Source organism: Macaca fascicularis, chromosome 8 (assembly GCF_037993035.2).
Source record: "Macaca fascicularis isolate 582-1 chromosome 8, T2T-MFA8v1.1".
Classification (NCBI taxonomy): domain Eukaryota; kingdom Metazoa; phylum Chordata; class Mammalia; order Primates; family Cercopithecidae; genus Macaca; species Macaca fascicularis.
In genome coordinates, this window is record NC_088382.1 from 66,039,598 (window position 1) to 66,057,500 (window position 17,903).

The 17,903-nt window shown below is 41.8% G+C and overlaps 1 protein-coding gene and 1 non-coding gene across 2 annotated transcripts; both read right to left on the reverse strand.

Annotated features, from left to right (window-relative positions):
* Positions 1–2,814: 2,814 nt before the first annotated feature.
* On the reverse strand, positions 2,815–5,368 carry RPS20 (ribosomal protein S20). Its single transcript, XM_015454767.3, has 4 exons — positions 5,246–5,368; positions 4,953–5,052; positions 4,586–4,659; positions 2,815–4,164 (listed from the first exon to the last, which is right to left on the reverse strand). The coding sequence occupies exons 1-4, from the start codon at positions 5,246–5,248 to the stop codon at positions 3,982–3,984; spliced, it is 360 nt and encodes a 119-aa protein (XP_015310253.1). The 5' UTR covers positions 5,249–5,368; the 3' UTR covers positions 2,815–3,981.
* LOC123575425 (small nucleolar RNA U54) lies at positions 4,727–4,793 on the reverse strand. The gene has a single exon (XR_006700712.1). It is a non-coding gene; the product is annotated as a small nucleolar RNA U54 (small nucleolar RNA).
* Positions 5,369–17,903: the final 12,535 nt, after the last annotated feature.

The window sequence follows — 17,903 nt, forward strand, 5'->3', positions numbered from 1 at the left end:
AATTTTGTATTTTTTAGTAGAGACGGGGTTTCACCATGTTGGTCAGGCTGGTCTTGAACTCCTGACCTCAGATGATCCATGGGGTGAGTTCTTTTTAAGTTAATTTAGAAAGATATGCACAATATGTAAGGCAAAAATAAGTAAATAAAGAGCAGTTTACAGAACAAACGGTATAGAAGGATTTGGTTTAATTTTCATCTCCACAAATTAAAGGAAGAGTTTTTCTATGAAAGTGAAATATGCTATTATTCTTAGGATGAAGGAAATAAGGATTGATTTTGTGCCTCTGATTCACTTTTTCTTTTTCTTTTTTTTTTTTTTTTTTTTGTGAGATTGAGTTTAGCTCTATTGCCCAGGCTGGAGTGCAGTGGCTCATTGCGACCTCTGCCTCCTAGGTTCAAGAGATTCTCCTGCTTCAGCATCCCAAGTAGCTGGGATTACAGGTGCTTGCCACCACGCCTGGCTAATTTTTGTATTTTTAGCAGAGGCGGGGTTTCACCATGTTGGCCAGGCTGGTCTTGAACTCCTGACCTCAGGTGATCCAACCACCTTGGCCTCCCAATGTGTTGAGATTACAGGCGTGAGCCACCCCACCCAGCCGTAGTTCCTCCTACTTTCAAAAGATAAAATTTCAGTTGCATCGACTGAAGTACAATTAAACAAAAAAAGAACACATTTCAGCTTTGGCCATTTCTCCACGTAAACCTGCTTGGTCACTATTTTGGCAGAGGAGAATACAGTTAAAAAGGACATGTCCCAGGGGATTCAAATACACTTCTCAAAGTGTACTGCTGGCCCTCCATATCCATGGGTTCTGCATCTGTAGATTCAATCAATTGTAGGTCAGAAATATTCAGAAAAAAAATTGTCTCTACTGCACATGTATAGACATTCTTTTTCTTGTCATTATTCCTTAAATACAGCAGAACAACTACTTACATACCATTTACATTGTATTAGGTATTACAAGTAATCTAGAGATGACAAATTATACAGGAGGATGCCATAGATTATATGCAAATACTATGCCATTTTGTATCAGGGACTTGAGCTTCCTCAATTTTGGTATTCAAGAGAGGTACTGAACTGATCCCACACAGACACCTAGGAAACACTGTAATTCAATGCAGTATCATGGGTCAGCTAGAGCATATCCTGTGCCAGTGAGAGAAATCTATTCCCTTAACAAGTTAGTCTTGGTTTGTTTGGAAAATGTCTCCCAGAGGGACAGTGAACACCCATATATGCATTTTAGATAGATACTATTAGTATGCTCATTTGGCACATGACTGAGGCTCAAAGTCAAGTAACTTGATAAAGTCTCCATAACCAACTAACTAATTTTGGAGCCATCTGTCTGACTGTATGGCTAGAGATTCTACTTCTATACTCTTGCCTGTTCATTTTATATCCAGAGCATACACACAGGCACTCTACCGATGTCATGCGAAGACATCTAATCCAGTCTGGGTATAGTGGCTCTCACCTATAACCCTAGCACTTTGGGAGGCCGAGAAGGGTGGATCGCCTGAGCACAGGAGTTTGAGACCAGCCTGGGCAACATGGCGAGACCCCATCTCCACAAAAAAAATTAGCCGGGCCAGGCGTCATGGTGCGAGCCTGTGGTCCCACCTACCTGAGGTTGAGGCAGGAGGATCGGTTGAGCCAGGGAGTTCAAGTGAGCCATGATCGCACTACTGCACTCCAACCTGGGTGACAGAGCAAAACTGTCTCAAATTTAAAAAAAAAAAAAAACTCTGACCCAGCAATGAACAGCTATGGTGGTTTGTTCCCTTGCTTATTGCTAGTTTACATTTCTACACCAGAAGCAGGGCTCTGCAAATCCAAATAAAGCAAGCACTGGAGAGATACCCTATTTTCAACCTTCCTAACTCCCCATCCATACAAGACGGCCTGTAACTTGCATAGAATTATTGGCATCATTACCACTATTTAATCTACCCTTAATTCCCTATATTCAAAGGCCCTGCAGTTTTATTTCCATGCAGGTATTTTTAAGTGTTTGAGAAATTGAAGATAACAGCAGTTTCAAATATTTAAGTGCTATTTTAGCTGTAATACAGGTTCTCAATTACATATAGCTTTAATTCAACACTTTCACCATTGTGAAAGTTCACAATTTAGGGAAAGCCATGAAGCTGTCCTTCCACTACTGATTTACTGAAGCATATTTTTCACAGTATGTTCTCTGGACTTTAGTGACATTGCTTTCAGAATTATTTCCTCAATCAGTTCTCAAGACACGTGTGCTCCAAAGACTGCTATGCTGCATTTAAAGTTCTTAGGTATTTCTGTCTGGGGGCCACATATGAACAGGTATTCCATTTTAAAATGGTCTTATTAACTGCTACCTAAACAGCTCCCAAAGATAAACTGGTTTAAATTTAGCAATGTGGCATAATTCATTCCAGACTCAGTTCCATTCAAATCCTTGATGTTAATTGGGTTTGTCTTCTTGAGATCCGAAGTACACTCAAAAAGAATTGGATATTGGGTAACAGCAGGGCAGGGGCAAGGGGTGACTCCAATGTTTGAACTGAGACTTCAGTGGACAATGGATTGAGACACGGAACACACAACAGAGCTTCTGGGAGGGAAGATTTCATTTTAGACACATGAGCTTTTCAGCTGTGAGTTGCAGGTCCCTAGTATGCAGCTGGTTGTATACAGATATCTCAATTGAAGGTCAATTTGAAGAGTTCAGTGTGAAAGCTTAGGCCCAAATCCAAAGACAAACTTGAATTACCCAACTTTGATCCTATTAAAAATCTCAAAAATTTTCTGAAGGCAATCTTAACAGTTTATAGATGTTTTATTTTTCCAAAATAAATCTACAGAAACTTTCCCCAATACATTTAGCAAATGTGTAAGGGTATATGATTATAAATTCTAGGCTGGGTGAGTGGCTCACTCCTCTAACACCAGCACTTTGGGAAGCTAATGCAGGCTGATGGGTTTTGAGTCTAAGAGTTCTAGATCAGCTTGGGAAACAAGGCAAAACCTCACCTCTACAAAAAACAATTAGCTGGGCATAGTAGCCACATGCCTGTTAAGTCCCGGTTACTAGGCAATTTGAGGTGGATGGCATGAGCCCAGGTCAAAGCTGCAGTGATCACACCACTGCACTCCAGCCTGGACCACAGAGTGAGACTGTCTCAAAAACTGAAAATGTAAGTATTTTTAAAAAATATTAAAGTGAAAATGGGCCGGGCATGGTGGCCCATGCCTCTAATCCCAGCAGTCTGGGAGGCCAGCCAGGGGGATCACCTGAGGTCGGGAGTTTGAGACCAGCCTGAACAACAGGGCAAAACCCCGTCTCTACTATAAATACAAAAATTAACCAGGCATGGTGGCAGGCACTTGTAATCCCAACTACTTGGGGGGCTGAGGCAGGAGAATTGCTTTAACCCGCCAGGATCGCACCATTGCACTCCAGTCTGGGCCACAGAGCGAGATGCCATGAAACTTTCATATTAAAATATAAAACACTGAAAATATAAGTATCTTAAAACTTAAGTTTTAGTTCCTAAAACCCTAAAACTTAGTTTTAGTTCCGCCTCTGCCAATTAATTCTTTTTTAAAGACGATAAGCTTGGTTCATTTAAAAATATTAGTTACTCATTTTCAGCACTTGCCTACTAGTGCACTAGGCTCTCAGTCACGGCTGTGTATTACAAACGCCCCAGATCAATCAGAATTCCTAGGGTATGCCAATGTTATAAACTGACAGTGTCCAATACAACTGGTCAGGTCTCTCAGTATTATGTAGTTAACGGAATTCAGTTTTCAAATGACTCAAACGACAATGAAAACAAGATAGACCATTCTAAGATACCCATATATTCCACCTGAAAAGTGGAAGTCTCATGGTACACTTTTATATTCCTAAAATCTGCTAGTATTCCGAATAAAAATCAACAAAAGTTAACAACTGGTAATCAATTTATTAAAATAGTTGACTTAAGCATCTGCAATGGTGACTTCCACCTCAACTCCTGGCTCAATACTGATGGAAGTAATCTGCTTAACAATCTCAGAAGGACTGTGCAAGTCAATGAGTCGCTTGTGGATTCTCATCTGGAAACGATCCCATGTCTTAGAACCTTCACCACAAGGAGTTTTTCTTGTAGTGATTCTCAAAGTCTGCAGCAAAAGACAAAGGAAACCAAGTGTTTATGGCTTTATACTTATCCCTAGAACATCTGGAAAAACACTTTTAATCATCTCATTAGTTTCCCTTTGGCATGATTCCTATTTACACTAACAGATTTTCAGGTACCACGGGTTGAAAATGCCAGGTCTGTTTTCACTGTAGTAGGACACCACCCTTAGAGCTTGCGCCTGTTAAGCACCAAACCACACCAAGAACACAACAGCAATAATTAAACGATCATATCTAAACATTAGATACTTACTAGGAACCGAAATCTACCACCAATTTCAATACGCGTTTGTAGATAACATCAGGGTTAACAATTTTGGCAGCCAAACCTCTTAAAGAACCCGAATTTACACAACATCCAGAAGCAACTCTCCTACTTCCTGCCCCTCCGATTTACTTTACCTTGGTAGGCATTCGAACTGGTCCTTTCACTTTCAGGTTCTTTTCCTTCGCGCCTCTGATCAAGTCAGCACACACTGCAGGAAATAAAAAGACCTCTCAGTACAATCAAAACAATTAAAATCGGCTTAAGACCTTCACTTCTACTGGCTCAGAATAGCGTATAAAACTATCACCGTTATTCAACACAGTAGGTACCTCCTCATCGCCAGCTGTATGACAATGAAAGCAGTTTTAGGCCATGCTTTACCTTTTTAAAGTAAGCAACTTGTCACTTCAGTTCTTGGAGTCCACCTTGTACACTAACATTAACGAGCAAAGCTCGGCGCTTTTTGTCCAATTCCCGCCCCCACCGCACGACTGCACTGACCCTTTTCCAGGGATTTAACGTTGCGGCTCGTTAGGGTGATTCGAATTCGGTGAATTGCCACCTCCGGCTCCACGGGTGTTTTTCCAGTATCCTTAAAAGCCTATTGTTAGACACATGAGAAAGAACAATAAGCCAAAAATGGTCTGCCACTTCTGGAGAAAGGCAGCTTCCGGAAGCTTCCCGCGTTCCCCCACCATTTCAGACGCGCCTTTCCGCCCCTACACGGAAAGCATCTGCCCTACAGGAGCACGAGCTCCAAACCGGAGTCCCCCCGCCGCCGACTGCCACCTCACCATGCCTGCTGCGCGGCTTCCTGACCGACTTGTTCCTCGGCGAGAGCGAACAGCGGTGAGTCAGGAGCAGGAGCGTGCGAACCAAAGATCCGCAAGTCCTACGACCGCGTCTTCCTCAAAAAGAAAGGGGTGGGACTTGAGCAATGCTTATATAGCACGCTTACATCCGGGTCCCACACGCCCCGGAACAGGAAATGTCCCGGACCCTAGAGGCGGTCGCACAAGGCCGAGCTGGAGCACTCGAGGAGTTGGCAGGAAAGGCACGGCTGCGTGCGCCCCCTGTCCGCAAGGAGGAACCAAAGTCCCGCAGGGTGGGGTCCCCGTCTGCGCGGAGATGGCCACCCGGCCGAGAGAACAGGCGAGATGGAAACCTGAGAAACTCCTGTCTGGTGCTCCTAACCCTCTCCCTCGTAAAGTGCACAGGAACTCTGGTTTTTACGTTGCAAATTTTGCTTTCTACACAGACCATACCACTCGTTGTTCTCTGAGGATGAGGTAACTTCTCTGAGTTTAGCTGACATGAGCAATGGCAGAAATGCTTCTCGTAAACTGGACACCTTACGATAGAATTAGTAAGCAGTTATTTTTCATAGCCTGAAACGTCGTTTTGTGATATTTCAGCTCCTGGCTTCCCAGTCCAGCAGAAGTATCTACATCTATTTCTGGAAAGGACCTGAACTTGGCTTCTCGTCCCTCTGGAAAGTGAGGCGAAAATGCCAGGCTGCGCAGCTACCCTGAGGCCCGGCCTGGTACCTGGCTAGCCACCCAGTCCTGATACGTCATCTCCTTTCTGTTGGATAAAGTCATTGGATAAGATCCCCCAGGGTCTTCTTAATACTGAACATCTGTTCATAATCACATAAGTGACCAAATATAGTGGAAAACCCGAATGGTCAACTGGGCTGAGCAATGGGAGAGAGCGCAGGATGAGCTCACCTACACCTGAGCAAGAAGCCGGGGATAATACATGGAAATCATTGAGATGGATTTTGATACAGGGCAGAAGGAAGAGTAAAATAATCTCATACTACTTTCCACCTGAAGTTCTGAGCCCAAAGAGTTATTTGCTCAAACACTTCGAACTGGGGAGGGACAGAGCTCTGATGCCTCCCTCCAGGCCTGTTTTTGTTGTAGTTGTTGTTGTTTTTTGTGTGTTTGTTTTTGAGACGGAGTTTCCCTCTTGTTGCCCAGGCTGGAGTGCCACGGCGCCATCTCGGCTCACCGCAACCTCCGCCTTCTGGGTTCAAGCGATTCTCCTGCCTCAGCCTCCCGAGTAGCTGAGATTACAGGCATGCGCCACCGTGCACGACCAATTTTGTTTTGTTTTGTTTTGTTTTTTAGTAGAGACGGGGTTTCTCCATGCTGGTCAGGCTGGTTTTGAACTCAGGATCTCAGGTCATCCGCCCGCCTCCGTCTCCCAAAGTGTTGGGATTACAGGCGTGAGCCACAGCGCTCGGCCCATCAGGGCTCTTTCTTGAGGTTTTGTCTTCTGTTACTTGGTAGAAAATTATTTTTGAAACTTTAATCAGATAATAGCATTGTCTTATTTGGTGATAACTGGAACATAACTAATAACTGGGTTTCTTTGGCTCACGATACATATGAGGGTTTTGTTTTTGCTGCCATTTTAACAATTACTTTAAATTTTCAAATTTGGATGTTTTCCAGTTCCATTTTTTGGGTTTTTTGTTTGTTTGTTTGTTTATTTTTTGAGATGGAGTCTCGCTCTGTCGCCCAGGCTGGAGTGCAGTGGCGCGCTTTTTGCTCAAGCGATTCAAGCGATTCTCCTGCGTCAGCCTCCCGAGTAGCTGGGACTACAGGCGCGTACCACCACTCTCAGCTAATTTTTTGTATTTTTACTAGAGACGGTGTTTCACCGTGTTAGCCAGGATGGTCTCAATCTCCTGAACTCGTTATCCGCCCATCTCGGCCTCCCAAAGTGCTGGGATTACAGGTGTGAGCCACCTAGCCCGGCCCCAGTTCAGTTATTTTTAAATGTAATCCATTGTCTGTAAGTACTCTTTTAGTAGAATTTTTAGCAGAAAATCTGAAAGCCTGCATTCTTATTGTGCTAGCTGTAACCTAATTGAGACTTCATAACTTAGAGGTTTAACTTGTTGGAATGGCTATGTGCAACAAATAGACAAAAGCACAATTGCCCTGCTCCCTGGGGTGTGGTCAGCCACCACTGTAGTACTGCCTGAAGGTGACTGTGCATCTTTTAAGTGAACATATACAGCAGCATTCATGTTTTCTAATGCTCAAAGATGACTGGAAATTCAATGAAGGAATTTCATTGAGAAGTACAATTGTAATTTTTGTACAAGTGTGATTTTTTTTTTTGATAACAAATCTGGTACATCTTTTTCTTAGGCTTACCTCATCCTTTAAGTATTTGAGGAACTGGTGAACAAGTTAACTACTTTGATCATAAATAAGGAAATTTCATTATAGAGAAAAGCAAAATGTGGCTCAGCAGGTATGTGAAAAATGGCTGATGTGACTAGAACTAAGGAAACAAATGGTTAAGTTAATATTAGACAAAAGTAATGGAAATTTTTTATTTTTTATTTTGGAAAACAGTATGGAGGGTCCTCGAAAAATTAAAAATGGAACTTCCATATGAACCAGCCATTCCACTTCTGGGTATATACCCAAAAAAAATGAAATTGGTATCTTGAAGAGATACCTGCACTTTATTGCAGCATTATTTACAGTAGCTAAGGTCAGGAAATGACCTAGGTGTCCAGCAACAGATGAATGGATGTTTTTTTTTTTTGAGACAGAGTCTTACTCTGTTGCTCAGGCTGGAGGGCAGTGGTGCAATCTCGGCTCACTGCAACATCCATCTCCTGGGTTCAAGCAATCCTCCTGCCTCAGTCTCCCAAGTTCAGGCGGGCACCACCATGTCTGGCTAATTTTTGTATTTTTAGTAGAAACAGGGTTTCACCATGTTGGTCAGGCTAGTCTCGAACTCCTGACCTCAGGTTATCTGCCCACCTCGACCTTCCAAAGTGCTGGGATTACAGGCGTGAGCCACCGTGCCCAGCCTGAATGGATCAATATTATTCAGCCTCAAAAAAGAAGGAAATTCTGGCTGGGAATGGTGGCTCACACCTGTAATCCTAGCTTTTTGGGAGCCCGAGGCAGGTAGATCACCTGGAGTCAGAAGCTCGAGATTGGCCTGGCCAACATGGTGAAAGCCTGTCTCTACTAAAGATAAATATACTGTGTGAGTTCACTTATATGTGGAGTCAAAAAAAAAGTCAAATTTGTAGAAACAGACAGTAGACTACTAGAGTCAGGAGGTGGGATCTAGTAGGGTTTGGGAATTTTAAAGTTTATTAGTTTAAGTTTCAAACACTTTGCCATATTTTTCTCTTGAAAACCAACAGCTTCTTTGGCCCCCAATTTCTCTTTAAAATGTTATATTTGGGCTCACACCTGTAATCTCAGTACTTTGGGAGGTCGAGGTGGGTGGATCACCTGACATCAGGAGTTCAAGACCAGCCTGACCAATGTGGTAAAACCCTGTCTCTACTAAAATACAAAAATTAGCTGGGCATGGTAGCGGGTGCCTGTAATCTCAGCTACTCGGGAGGCTGAGGCAGGAGAATCGCTTGAACCCAGGAGGCGGAGGTTGCAGTGAGCCGAGATCACGCCATGGAATCCAGCCTGGGCAACAAGAGCAAAACTCTGTCTCAAAAAAAAAAACAACGTTATGTTTGAATACTAAATGTGAGCTATCCATTGGAGAAAAAAGTAACAACAATAAGCCAAAAATAAGAAGAAAATACATAACTCCATCATTCAATGTATGTTTCTTTTCTTTTTTGAGAAGGAGTCAGTCTCACTCTGTTGCCCAGGCTGTAGTGCAGTGGTACGATCTCAGCTCATGGCAACCTCTGCCTCCCAGGTTCAAGTGATTCTCCTGCCTCAGCCTCCTGAGTTGCTGGGATTACAGTTACCCGCCACCATGTCCGGCTAACTTTTGTATTTCAGGTGAGACAGTGTTTCGCCATGTTGGTTAGGTTGGTCTCGAACTCCTGACCTCAGGTGATCCACCGGCCTCGGCCTCTCAAAGTGCTGGGATTACAGGCATGAGCCACTGCGCCTGGCCAACATGTCTTTTAATGACGGTGTTATCATGAATTGTATGAATGGTTCTTTTAGGATTTGTTGAACCTGTCTTCTGTTTTTAGGCAGTTAGGCTTGTTTTCCCATTTTTCAGTCTTATAAACAATATCATGAGGTAAATTCTGGTAGATCAGGGTTTCTCAGTCTCAGCACAATTGACATTTTGGGGGCTGGATAATTCTTTGCTTTGGGGGACTGTCCTATGCATTTAGGAGGTTTGGCGACATCTCTGGCCTCTATATTCACTAGGTGTTGGAGCAACCCCACTCTTCCACTAGTGACAATCAAACATGCCTCCAGACATTGTCAACAGTCCCTGTGGGTAAAAATCATGCCTGGTTGACAGCCACTATTGTAGGTGAATATTTTAGCTCCTACTTAAAGCCTTAGGTCAATTACTAAATAACTTATCCTCTGATGGCTTAATCAAAGAATAAGCACATTTTAAATATTTTGGTATTAAGTAAGTTGCCCTTTGGGAAGGTTGTACCCAAATAGATATTTCCTCCAACAACCGAATGAGGATTTCAGTGTGAAAAACATTGAATTAGATATCAGGTTCATTTTAACTTTTGAAATATTCCTAACAACTTTATGAAATTTGTGTTTTCAATATCTCTATCTATAGCCTTTCTTTACTAATTTTTGCAGATCTTTTAACATTATCTTGTAAAGACTTTTACTGCAGGTATTTGTGTGGGTCTGTGGATGGCCATCTACTGGTCTTTCACTGCAATGACAGTGTCATCCTACTTTTTCCAAAAGGAAATTTACGGCAGTCAAAAACTACTGAATTCATGGTACACATGTGGAAATGTCTGAATCACATTTAAAAAGGCAAATTGTTGAATGAATGTGGATGAGTCTGTTTAGACACAACAGTAGTCCCCTCCTTATCCCTGGTTTCACTTTCTGAGGTTTCAGTTACCTGCAGCACAGTTCAATAAGATACTTTGAAATCAGAGAGACCACATTCATGTAACTTTTATTACAGTATATGACTACCACTGTCCTATTTTATTATTAAAATATAATAAAATAATATTAATCTCTTGGTGTACCTAACTTATAAATTAAACTTTATCATAGGTGTGTATGTATAGGAACAAATGTAGTATGTATACAGTTTGGTTCTATCTGTGGTTTCAGGCACCCAGGGTGTCTTGGCACCAGCTCTGTGGATAAGGAGGAACTCCTGTATTTTATCTGTGGAATTTAAAAATCTAAATACAACATTTGTATGTTAAACTTCTTCAGTCTGAAATGCTTTCAGGCATCTACTGGGGGGCTTGGCACTACCTCTGTGGTTAAGGGGGAACTCCTGTATTTTGTTTGCAAAATTTTTTATCTAAATACATATTTTTTTATATTAAACTTCTTCAGTCTGAAATTTAAGAATAAAAACCAGAGAGAGTATGTGAAGATTTAGAACAGTACTCAGCATATGAAAGTAGCCAGCACCAGGCCAGGTGTGGTGACTCATGCTTGTAGTCCCAGCTAGTGTTTGGATCAAAGCAGTCCAACTCTAGAGCCAGCACTCTTAGCCTCTGTACTGTCAGTGTACGTTAGCAATCATCTTTTTTTTTTTTTTTTTTTTTTTTTGAGACGGAGTCTTGCTCTGTCGTCCAGGCTGGAGTGCGGTGGTGCAATCTTGGCTCACTGCAAGCTGTGCCTCCCGGGTTCACGCCATTCTCCTGCCTCAGCCTCCCGAGTAGCTGGGACTACAGGTGCCCGCCACCACGCCCGGCTAATTTTTTGTATTTTTAGTAGAGACGGTGTTTCACCATGTTAGCCAGAATGGTCTCGATCTCCTGATCTTGTGACCTGCCCGCCTCAGCCTCCCAAAGTGCTGGGATTACAGGCGTGAGCCACCACGTCCAGCTGTTAGCAAGTCATCTTTATCATTTGCGGTGACAGTATGTCTGAGAGATACAAAATCCTGTTGTGTTAAAGAACATGGCATAGAAGGGCTTTATACATTTCCCTATAGCTGAGGTTAGAAATTTTACACTTGATCTTAGCCAAAAGGCTGAGAAGCGATGAGGTTAGAAATTTTATTGAGCTACTATTGTGTGCATTGTAAGGTAGAATGCCCATTTTAATGTTCTCATCCTTTCATTTGAAGTTCCATACATACCAAGGCCATTCAACCCTATTTGCTCATTAAAATCATTTTACTAAAGTGACCAAAAGAACAGAACTAGGGATACAATAACATCTTTCAACAGAGAATGATTCATATGGAACATATGATAGATTGGTAATTTACAATCATATTTAATGGCAGAGCTCACGGAATTCTCTGTGGGGGTGGGAACTGAATGTCCTGCCCACAGGCCTCACTAGTGCCCCCTGTCTCCTCTCTTTGTCCTGCTCCCCAGCCTGCATAAAATCTGAAAAGTCACTGGTCTCCTCCTGTCCCAGCTAGAGCTGCTTCCTAGCTCTAGCAGAGGACCTGCAGAAGATTTCCACAACACAGTTTGTGATCCTGACACCATGTGGGAAAGCTAGGGATATGTGATTTACCAGTCACTTCTGCTGGGCTTGTGCTTTTCGTGTTGTACAGAATTAATACAACTCTTTAGGAAATATTTCTACTATTTGCCTTCCTTTGTGAGAAGACTGGACTTTATGGCTCTCCCCACATACTAATTCTGCTGTGTTGCTTTTGTGCTTTGGACTGATTAAAAAATGGCCCCAAGAGTCCCCACCTCCTGCTTTTCATGCCCTTGTGAAAACTCCTTCTCCGAGTGTGAGAAACTGTGACTGCTCCCAAACATTAGAATTTGGCAACAGTACTGGGATGTCACTTCCACAAATAGATTAAATAAGATCCTGATTTCTGTATTGCCAGTGGACTCTCCCTTGCCAGCCTTGAGGAAGGAGCAGCCATGTTGGAGGCTGCCCTGTGGAGAAGCCCATGTGGCAAGGACATGAGGGCGGCTGGTGGCCCAGCCAGAAAGGAGCTGAGGCTCTCAGCCCAACAGCCTGAAAAGAACTGAAGTTACACCCACAATGACATGACTTTGGAAGCAGATCCTTGAGTCTTCAGATGAGACCTCAGAACTGGCCAACACCTTGATTGAAGCCCTAATGAGAGACCCTGAAGCAGGGGGTCCTCCTAAGCCATGCCTGGATTCGTGACTCGCAGGAACTGTGAGGTAATGCATGTATGCTGGTTGCTAAATTTGTGGTAATTTGTTACTTTAATACTGAGGAAATCAGATTATAATAAGAAAGAAATCAGATTACAATAAGAAAAAAAGAAAGAAAAAGAAAGAGAAAGAAAGAAAAAGAAAGGAAAGGAAGAGAAAGAGAAAGAAGAAAGAGAAAGGAAAGGAAAAGAAAAAGAGAGAGAAAGAAAGAGAAAGAGAAAGAAAAAAGAGAAAAGAAAGAAAAGGAAAGAAAGAGAAAAAGAAAGAAAGAGAAAAAGAAAGGGAGGGAAGGAAGGAAGGAAGGAAGGAAAAAGAAAAGAATAATTGAAAAAGAACACAAATGAAAAATCATCATGCCCTAATAGAGAAATGAACAAAAATCTTGAAAAGTCAATTCATAATAAAGAATATGCTTTTAGGAGACAAATATGAAAAACAGGAAAATGTGATCTCACAAGTACTTGAAGAATTGCAAATTTAAGGTATCTTTTTTTGAAACACCCATACATACACAATTCTTAATTTGAATAAAGTTGTGGTAAAAGAAGATCTTGCCACTGCTAATGACAATATAAATTATTAAAGCTTTTTGGAAAATAACTGCAGTTTGGCAGTGTATCAAGAACCTCAAAAATATTTCTATTCACTGATTCAGTAATTCTGCTTCTGGACATCCACCCTATGAAATACTACAGAATAAGAATTTATTTTATTTTATTATTTTATTTTATTTTTAATTTTAATTTTTGGTTTGAGACGGAGTCTCGGTCTGTCGCCCAGGCTGGAGTGCGGTGGCGCCATCTCGGCTCACTGCAAGCTCCGCCTCCCGGGTTCACGCCATTCTCCTGCCTCAGCCTCCCGAGTAGCCGGGACTACAGGCGCCCACCACCACGCCCGGCTAATTTTTTGTATTTTTAGTAGAGACGGGGTTTCACCATGTTAGCCAGGATGGTCTCAATCTCCTGACCTCGTGATCCACCCGCCTCGGCCTCCCAAAGTGTTGGGATTACAGGCGTGAGCCACCGATCCCGGCCTCATTGTGTGTTTATGAATTGGAAGATGTAATCTCGCTCTTGTCGCCCAGGCTGTAGTACAATGGCCGATTTTGGCTCACTGCAACCTCTGCCCCCCGGGTTCAAGCAATTCTGCTGCCTTAGCCTCCCAAGTAGCTGGGATTACAGGCGCCCGCCACCACGCATGACTAATTTTTGTATTTTTAGTAAAAACAGGGTTTCACCATGTTGGCCAAGCTGGTCTCCAAATCCCGATCTCAGGTGATCTGCCCGCCTTGGCTTCCCAAAGTGTTGGGGTTACAGGCGTGAGCCACTGTGCCCAGCCGGAAGGCTTAATATTGTAAAAATGTACATACTACCCAAAGCAACCTATAGATTCAGTGGAATCCTATTTCAGAATCTAAATGTCTTTCTTGCAGAAATAAAAAAAAATTACCCTAAAATTCATATGGAATATCAAAAGATCTTTAATAGCCAAAACAATTTTGAAAAGAAAGAACAAAGTTAAATGACTCACACTTCCTGATTTCAAAATATATTACAAAGTCATAGTAATCAAAACAGTGTAGTACTGGCATGAAAACAGACAAATAGACCAAAGGAATAAAATAGAGCCCAGAAATAAACTCTTGTGTATATGGTCAAATGATCTTCAACAAATATGTTTCATTTAGTTCTTTTTATTATTTCTTTCTTTACCAAAGTAACTTAAGCAAACACAAAAGTCATATCATTTTATTTCTTCACCCTTCTGTTAGCATCTCTAAAATATGGACACTTTCTTACATAACCATAATGTCATTATCACTCTTAATTAACAATTTTTCACTAATATCATATGATTTATCAATAATCAAATTTCCCTAATTGCCTCAAAATATGTTTTATGGTGGTTTTGTTTACATCAAAATCTAAATAACATGCACACATTTCTTTTAGGTGTTCTTTTAATCTAGATTCCTCCCCCCACCCAATTGTTTGTTTGCCTGTTTGCAGAAACTAGGTTCATTTTCTTTTTTCTTATGGTTTTTTGTGTGTGTGTGTGACGGAATCTTGCTCTGTCGCCCAGGCTGGACTACAGTGGCATGATCTCGGCTCGCTGCAACCTCTGCCTCTCGGGTTCAAGTGATTCTCCTGCCTCAGCCTCCCGAGTAGTTGGGACTACAGGCACAAGCCACCACTCCCAAGTAATGCATTTTTAGTAGAGATGGGGTTTTGCCATGTTGGTCAGGCTGGTCTCGAATTCCTGACCTCAAGTGATTCGCCCATGTTGGCCTCCCAAAGTACTGGGATTACAAGTGTGAGCCACCTCACCTGGCCAAACCACGTTTATTTTCTATTAAATGTCCTACATACTGGGTTTGCCTATTGGCTTCTGGGCTAGTCCCTTTGCATTGCTGTAAAGGAACACCTGAGAGTAGGTAATTCATAAAGAAAAGAGGTTTATTTGGCTCACAGGTCTGCAGGCTGTATAGGAAGTATAGCTCCAGTATCTGCTTCCATGGAGGTCTTAGGAAGCTTCCACTCATGACTGAAGGCAAAGAGAAGCTGGCATCCCATGGTGAGAGAGGAAGCAAGAGCTAGGAAGGGGGTGCCAACCCCCGTTTTTTTTTGTTTTTTTTTTTTTTTTTGAGATAGAATCTTGCTCTGAGTCCAGGTTGGAGTGCAGTGGCCTCATCTCGGCTCACTGCAACCTCCCCCTCCTGGGTTCAAGCAATTCTTCTGCCTCAGCCTCCCAAGTAGCTGGGACTACAGGTGCCCACCACCACGCCCAGCTAAGTTTTGTATTTTTAGTAGAGAAGGGGGTTTCAATATGTTGGCCAGGCTGGTCTTGAACTCCTGACCTCAGGTGATCCACCCACCTTGGCCTCCCAAAATGCTGGGATTATAGGCATGAGCCACCGTACCTGGCTGCCAGCCTCTTTTAAATAACCAGATATCACATGAACTCAAAGAACTCACTCATTACCATAAGGATGGCTCCAAGCTATTTGTGAGGGATCCACTCCCATAACCCAAGCACCTCCCACTAGGCTCACTTCCAACATTGGGGGTCACATTTCAACATGAGATTTGGAGGGGATAAAACATCCAAACTTTGTCAGCTTCTTTGTGGTGACATTGAAATCTTTCTGTTATCCCCCCTATTCCCTGTGAGGGGAATCTGATTTTAGAGACTTGACTAAGTTCAGGTTCAACATTTAGGGGAAGAATCCTTCATATGTGGTGCTGTGTGCCTAACCTCAGGAAGAATACATTAGTTTTTCCGCCTTCAGAGATAATGAGATGGATCAAGGGGTTCCGTAAATCTGTCCATTGTAAGGGCATCCTCCAGCTTTCTCTCATGTAATGGTTCCATCCATTACATATCACCTGACTCAACTATTTAGGACTTACAAAATGAGGCAATCCTAATTTTATCATTCCTATCCTATTTAGTATTTGAAAATCTGTTAAAAAAAAAACAAACAAATAAACAAAAAAAAACCTCTTCCACATAAAATAGAGTTATTTGTTGGATATGCAGTATGTACAAGAAAGTTAGAGTAGCCAGGCGCGGTGGCTCATGCCTGTAATCCCAGCACTTTGGGAAGGCTGAGGCGGGTGGATCACCTGAGGTCAGGAGTTCGAGATCAGCCTGACCAACATGGAGAAACTCCGTCTCTACAAAAAATTAGCAGGGCATGGCGGTGCATGCCTATAATTCCAGCGCTCGGGAGGCTGAGGCAGGAGAATCGTTTGAACTCAGGAGGCGGAGGTTGCTGTGAGCCGAGATTGTGCCATTGCACTCCAGCCAGGGCAACAAGAGCGAAACTTCGTCTCAAAAAAAAAAAAAAAAAAAAAAAAGAAAGTTAGGGTAAATACTAATTTTTTCCTTTTAATTATCAAATTTCAGAGTAAGGAATTGGTGTCCTAGTTATTTACTGTGGCATCCAATGAGCTATTAGAGTTATTCTTCTCTTTTTGATCTCATTCTATCATAAATTTGTCTGTCTTTTATATATTCAATATCTATCAATTCTAGTCTTAATTCTTTTTGATGCTTAAATGGTTTCATAATTGTCTAATGGTAGTTTCTTTATATTGTCCCCTGTTCTTTGGACATAATCCATAAATCTTCCTTGCTTTTTGACACAACAATATGTCCCTAACTCATCTTATAAATTCCTACCCAGATTTAGAATCAAGCATTCCTCCAGGGAGCCCTGATGTTTTTAGTGGGAAATGCTATTTAGAGACTCCAATCCAGACACAAGTTGTGCTCATTGCTATTGGGTTATCATTACCCCTAGGCCTCTTCAGTGGACAGAACCAGGAAATGTCTACTTGTGAAATTTTAAAATAAAATAATCTAGTAAATATGTGCAGTATGTGAATATACCACAATAAAGCTGTTAAAAACAAAAATAAATGCACATCAATGGGCTCAATTTCAATCACTATTTTAAGTCAACACTGGTAAGATAAAGATAATCATGTTTTAAACAGAAAAGCACATACATATAGCACACTCCTATGCACCACTCAGAGTTTAGCCATCAACTGTTGATGAAGTTTTTTTCATACATAAGACAGAACAATAAATTCTAAGATTTACAAAAAATACGGTAGAAACGATTAGGTAAACATCTAGAAAAAATAATTTGAATCTCCTAATATCTTACATCAGAATACTTGTCAGAAAGATCAATGAAATCAATGTAGACAATGAAAACTCAGATGTACCATAACAAAACTATGCTGATTTTTAAAAAAATGAAGTTGTGAGAGACAAAGATGACCCAAAACCCAAAGCAGAAAAGATTATTTAATTTGACAACAACAAAAATAAAATTTCTTGATAGTAACAATCATGATGAGCAACTGACAAATTAAAGACAGACTGACAGACTGAAGTAAAATTTCTGCAACTCTGATCACAGATTAAGAGCTAATTTTCGGCCAGGTGTGGTGGCTCATGCCTGTAATTCCAGCACTTTGGGAGGCCGAGGCAGGAAGATTAGGAGGTCAGGAGATCTAGACCATCCTGGCTAACACTGTGAAACCCCGTCTCTACTAAAAATACAAAAATTTAGCTGAGTGTGGTGGCAAACGCCTGTAGCCCCAGCTACTCAGGAGGCTGAGGCGGGAGAAATGCTTGAACCCGGGAGGTGGAGGTTGCAGTGAGCCGAGATCATAACACTGTACTCCAGGCTGGGTGACAGAGTGAGACTCCGTCTCAAAAAAAAAAAAAAAAAAAAAAGCTAACTTCCATAACAGAGAGCGCTTACCAAATCAATGAGTTGAAATATCAATAACCTAATAGAAAAAAACTGGTACAAGATATGAACAGACAATTCACAGAAAAGGAAA

Bases quoted from the DNA above. Each gene is read 5' to 3' on its own strand.
- RPS20 (XM_015454767.3), bottom strand. The intron at 4,660-4,952 runs GTCAGTGCAGTC...TATTTCCTGCAG, and splicing joins CGTTAAATCCCTGGAAAAGG to TGTGTGCTGACTTGATCAGA. The intron at 4,165-4,585 runs GTAAAGTAAATC...CTTTTGCTGCAG, and splicing joins CAGTTCGAATGCCTACCAAG to ACTTTGAGAATCACTACAAG.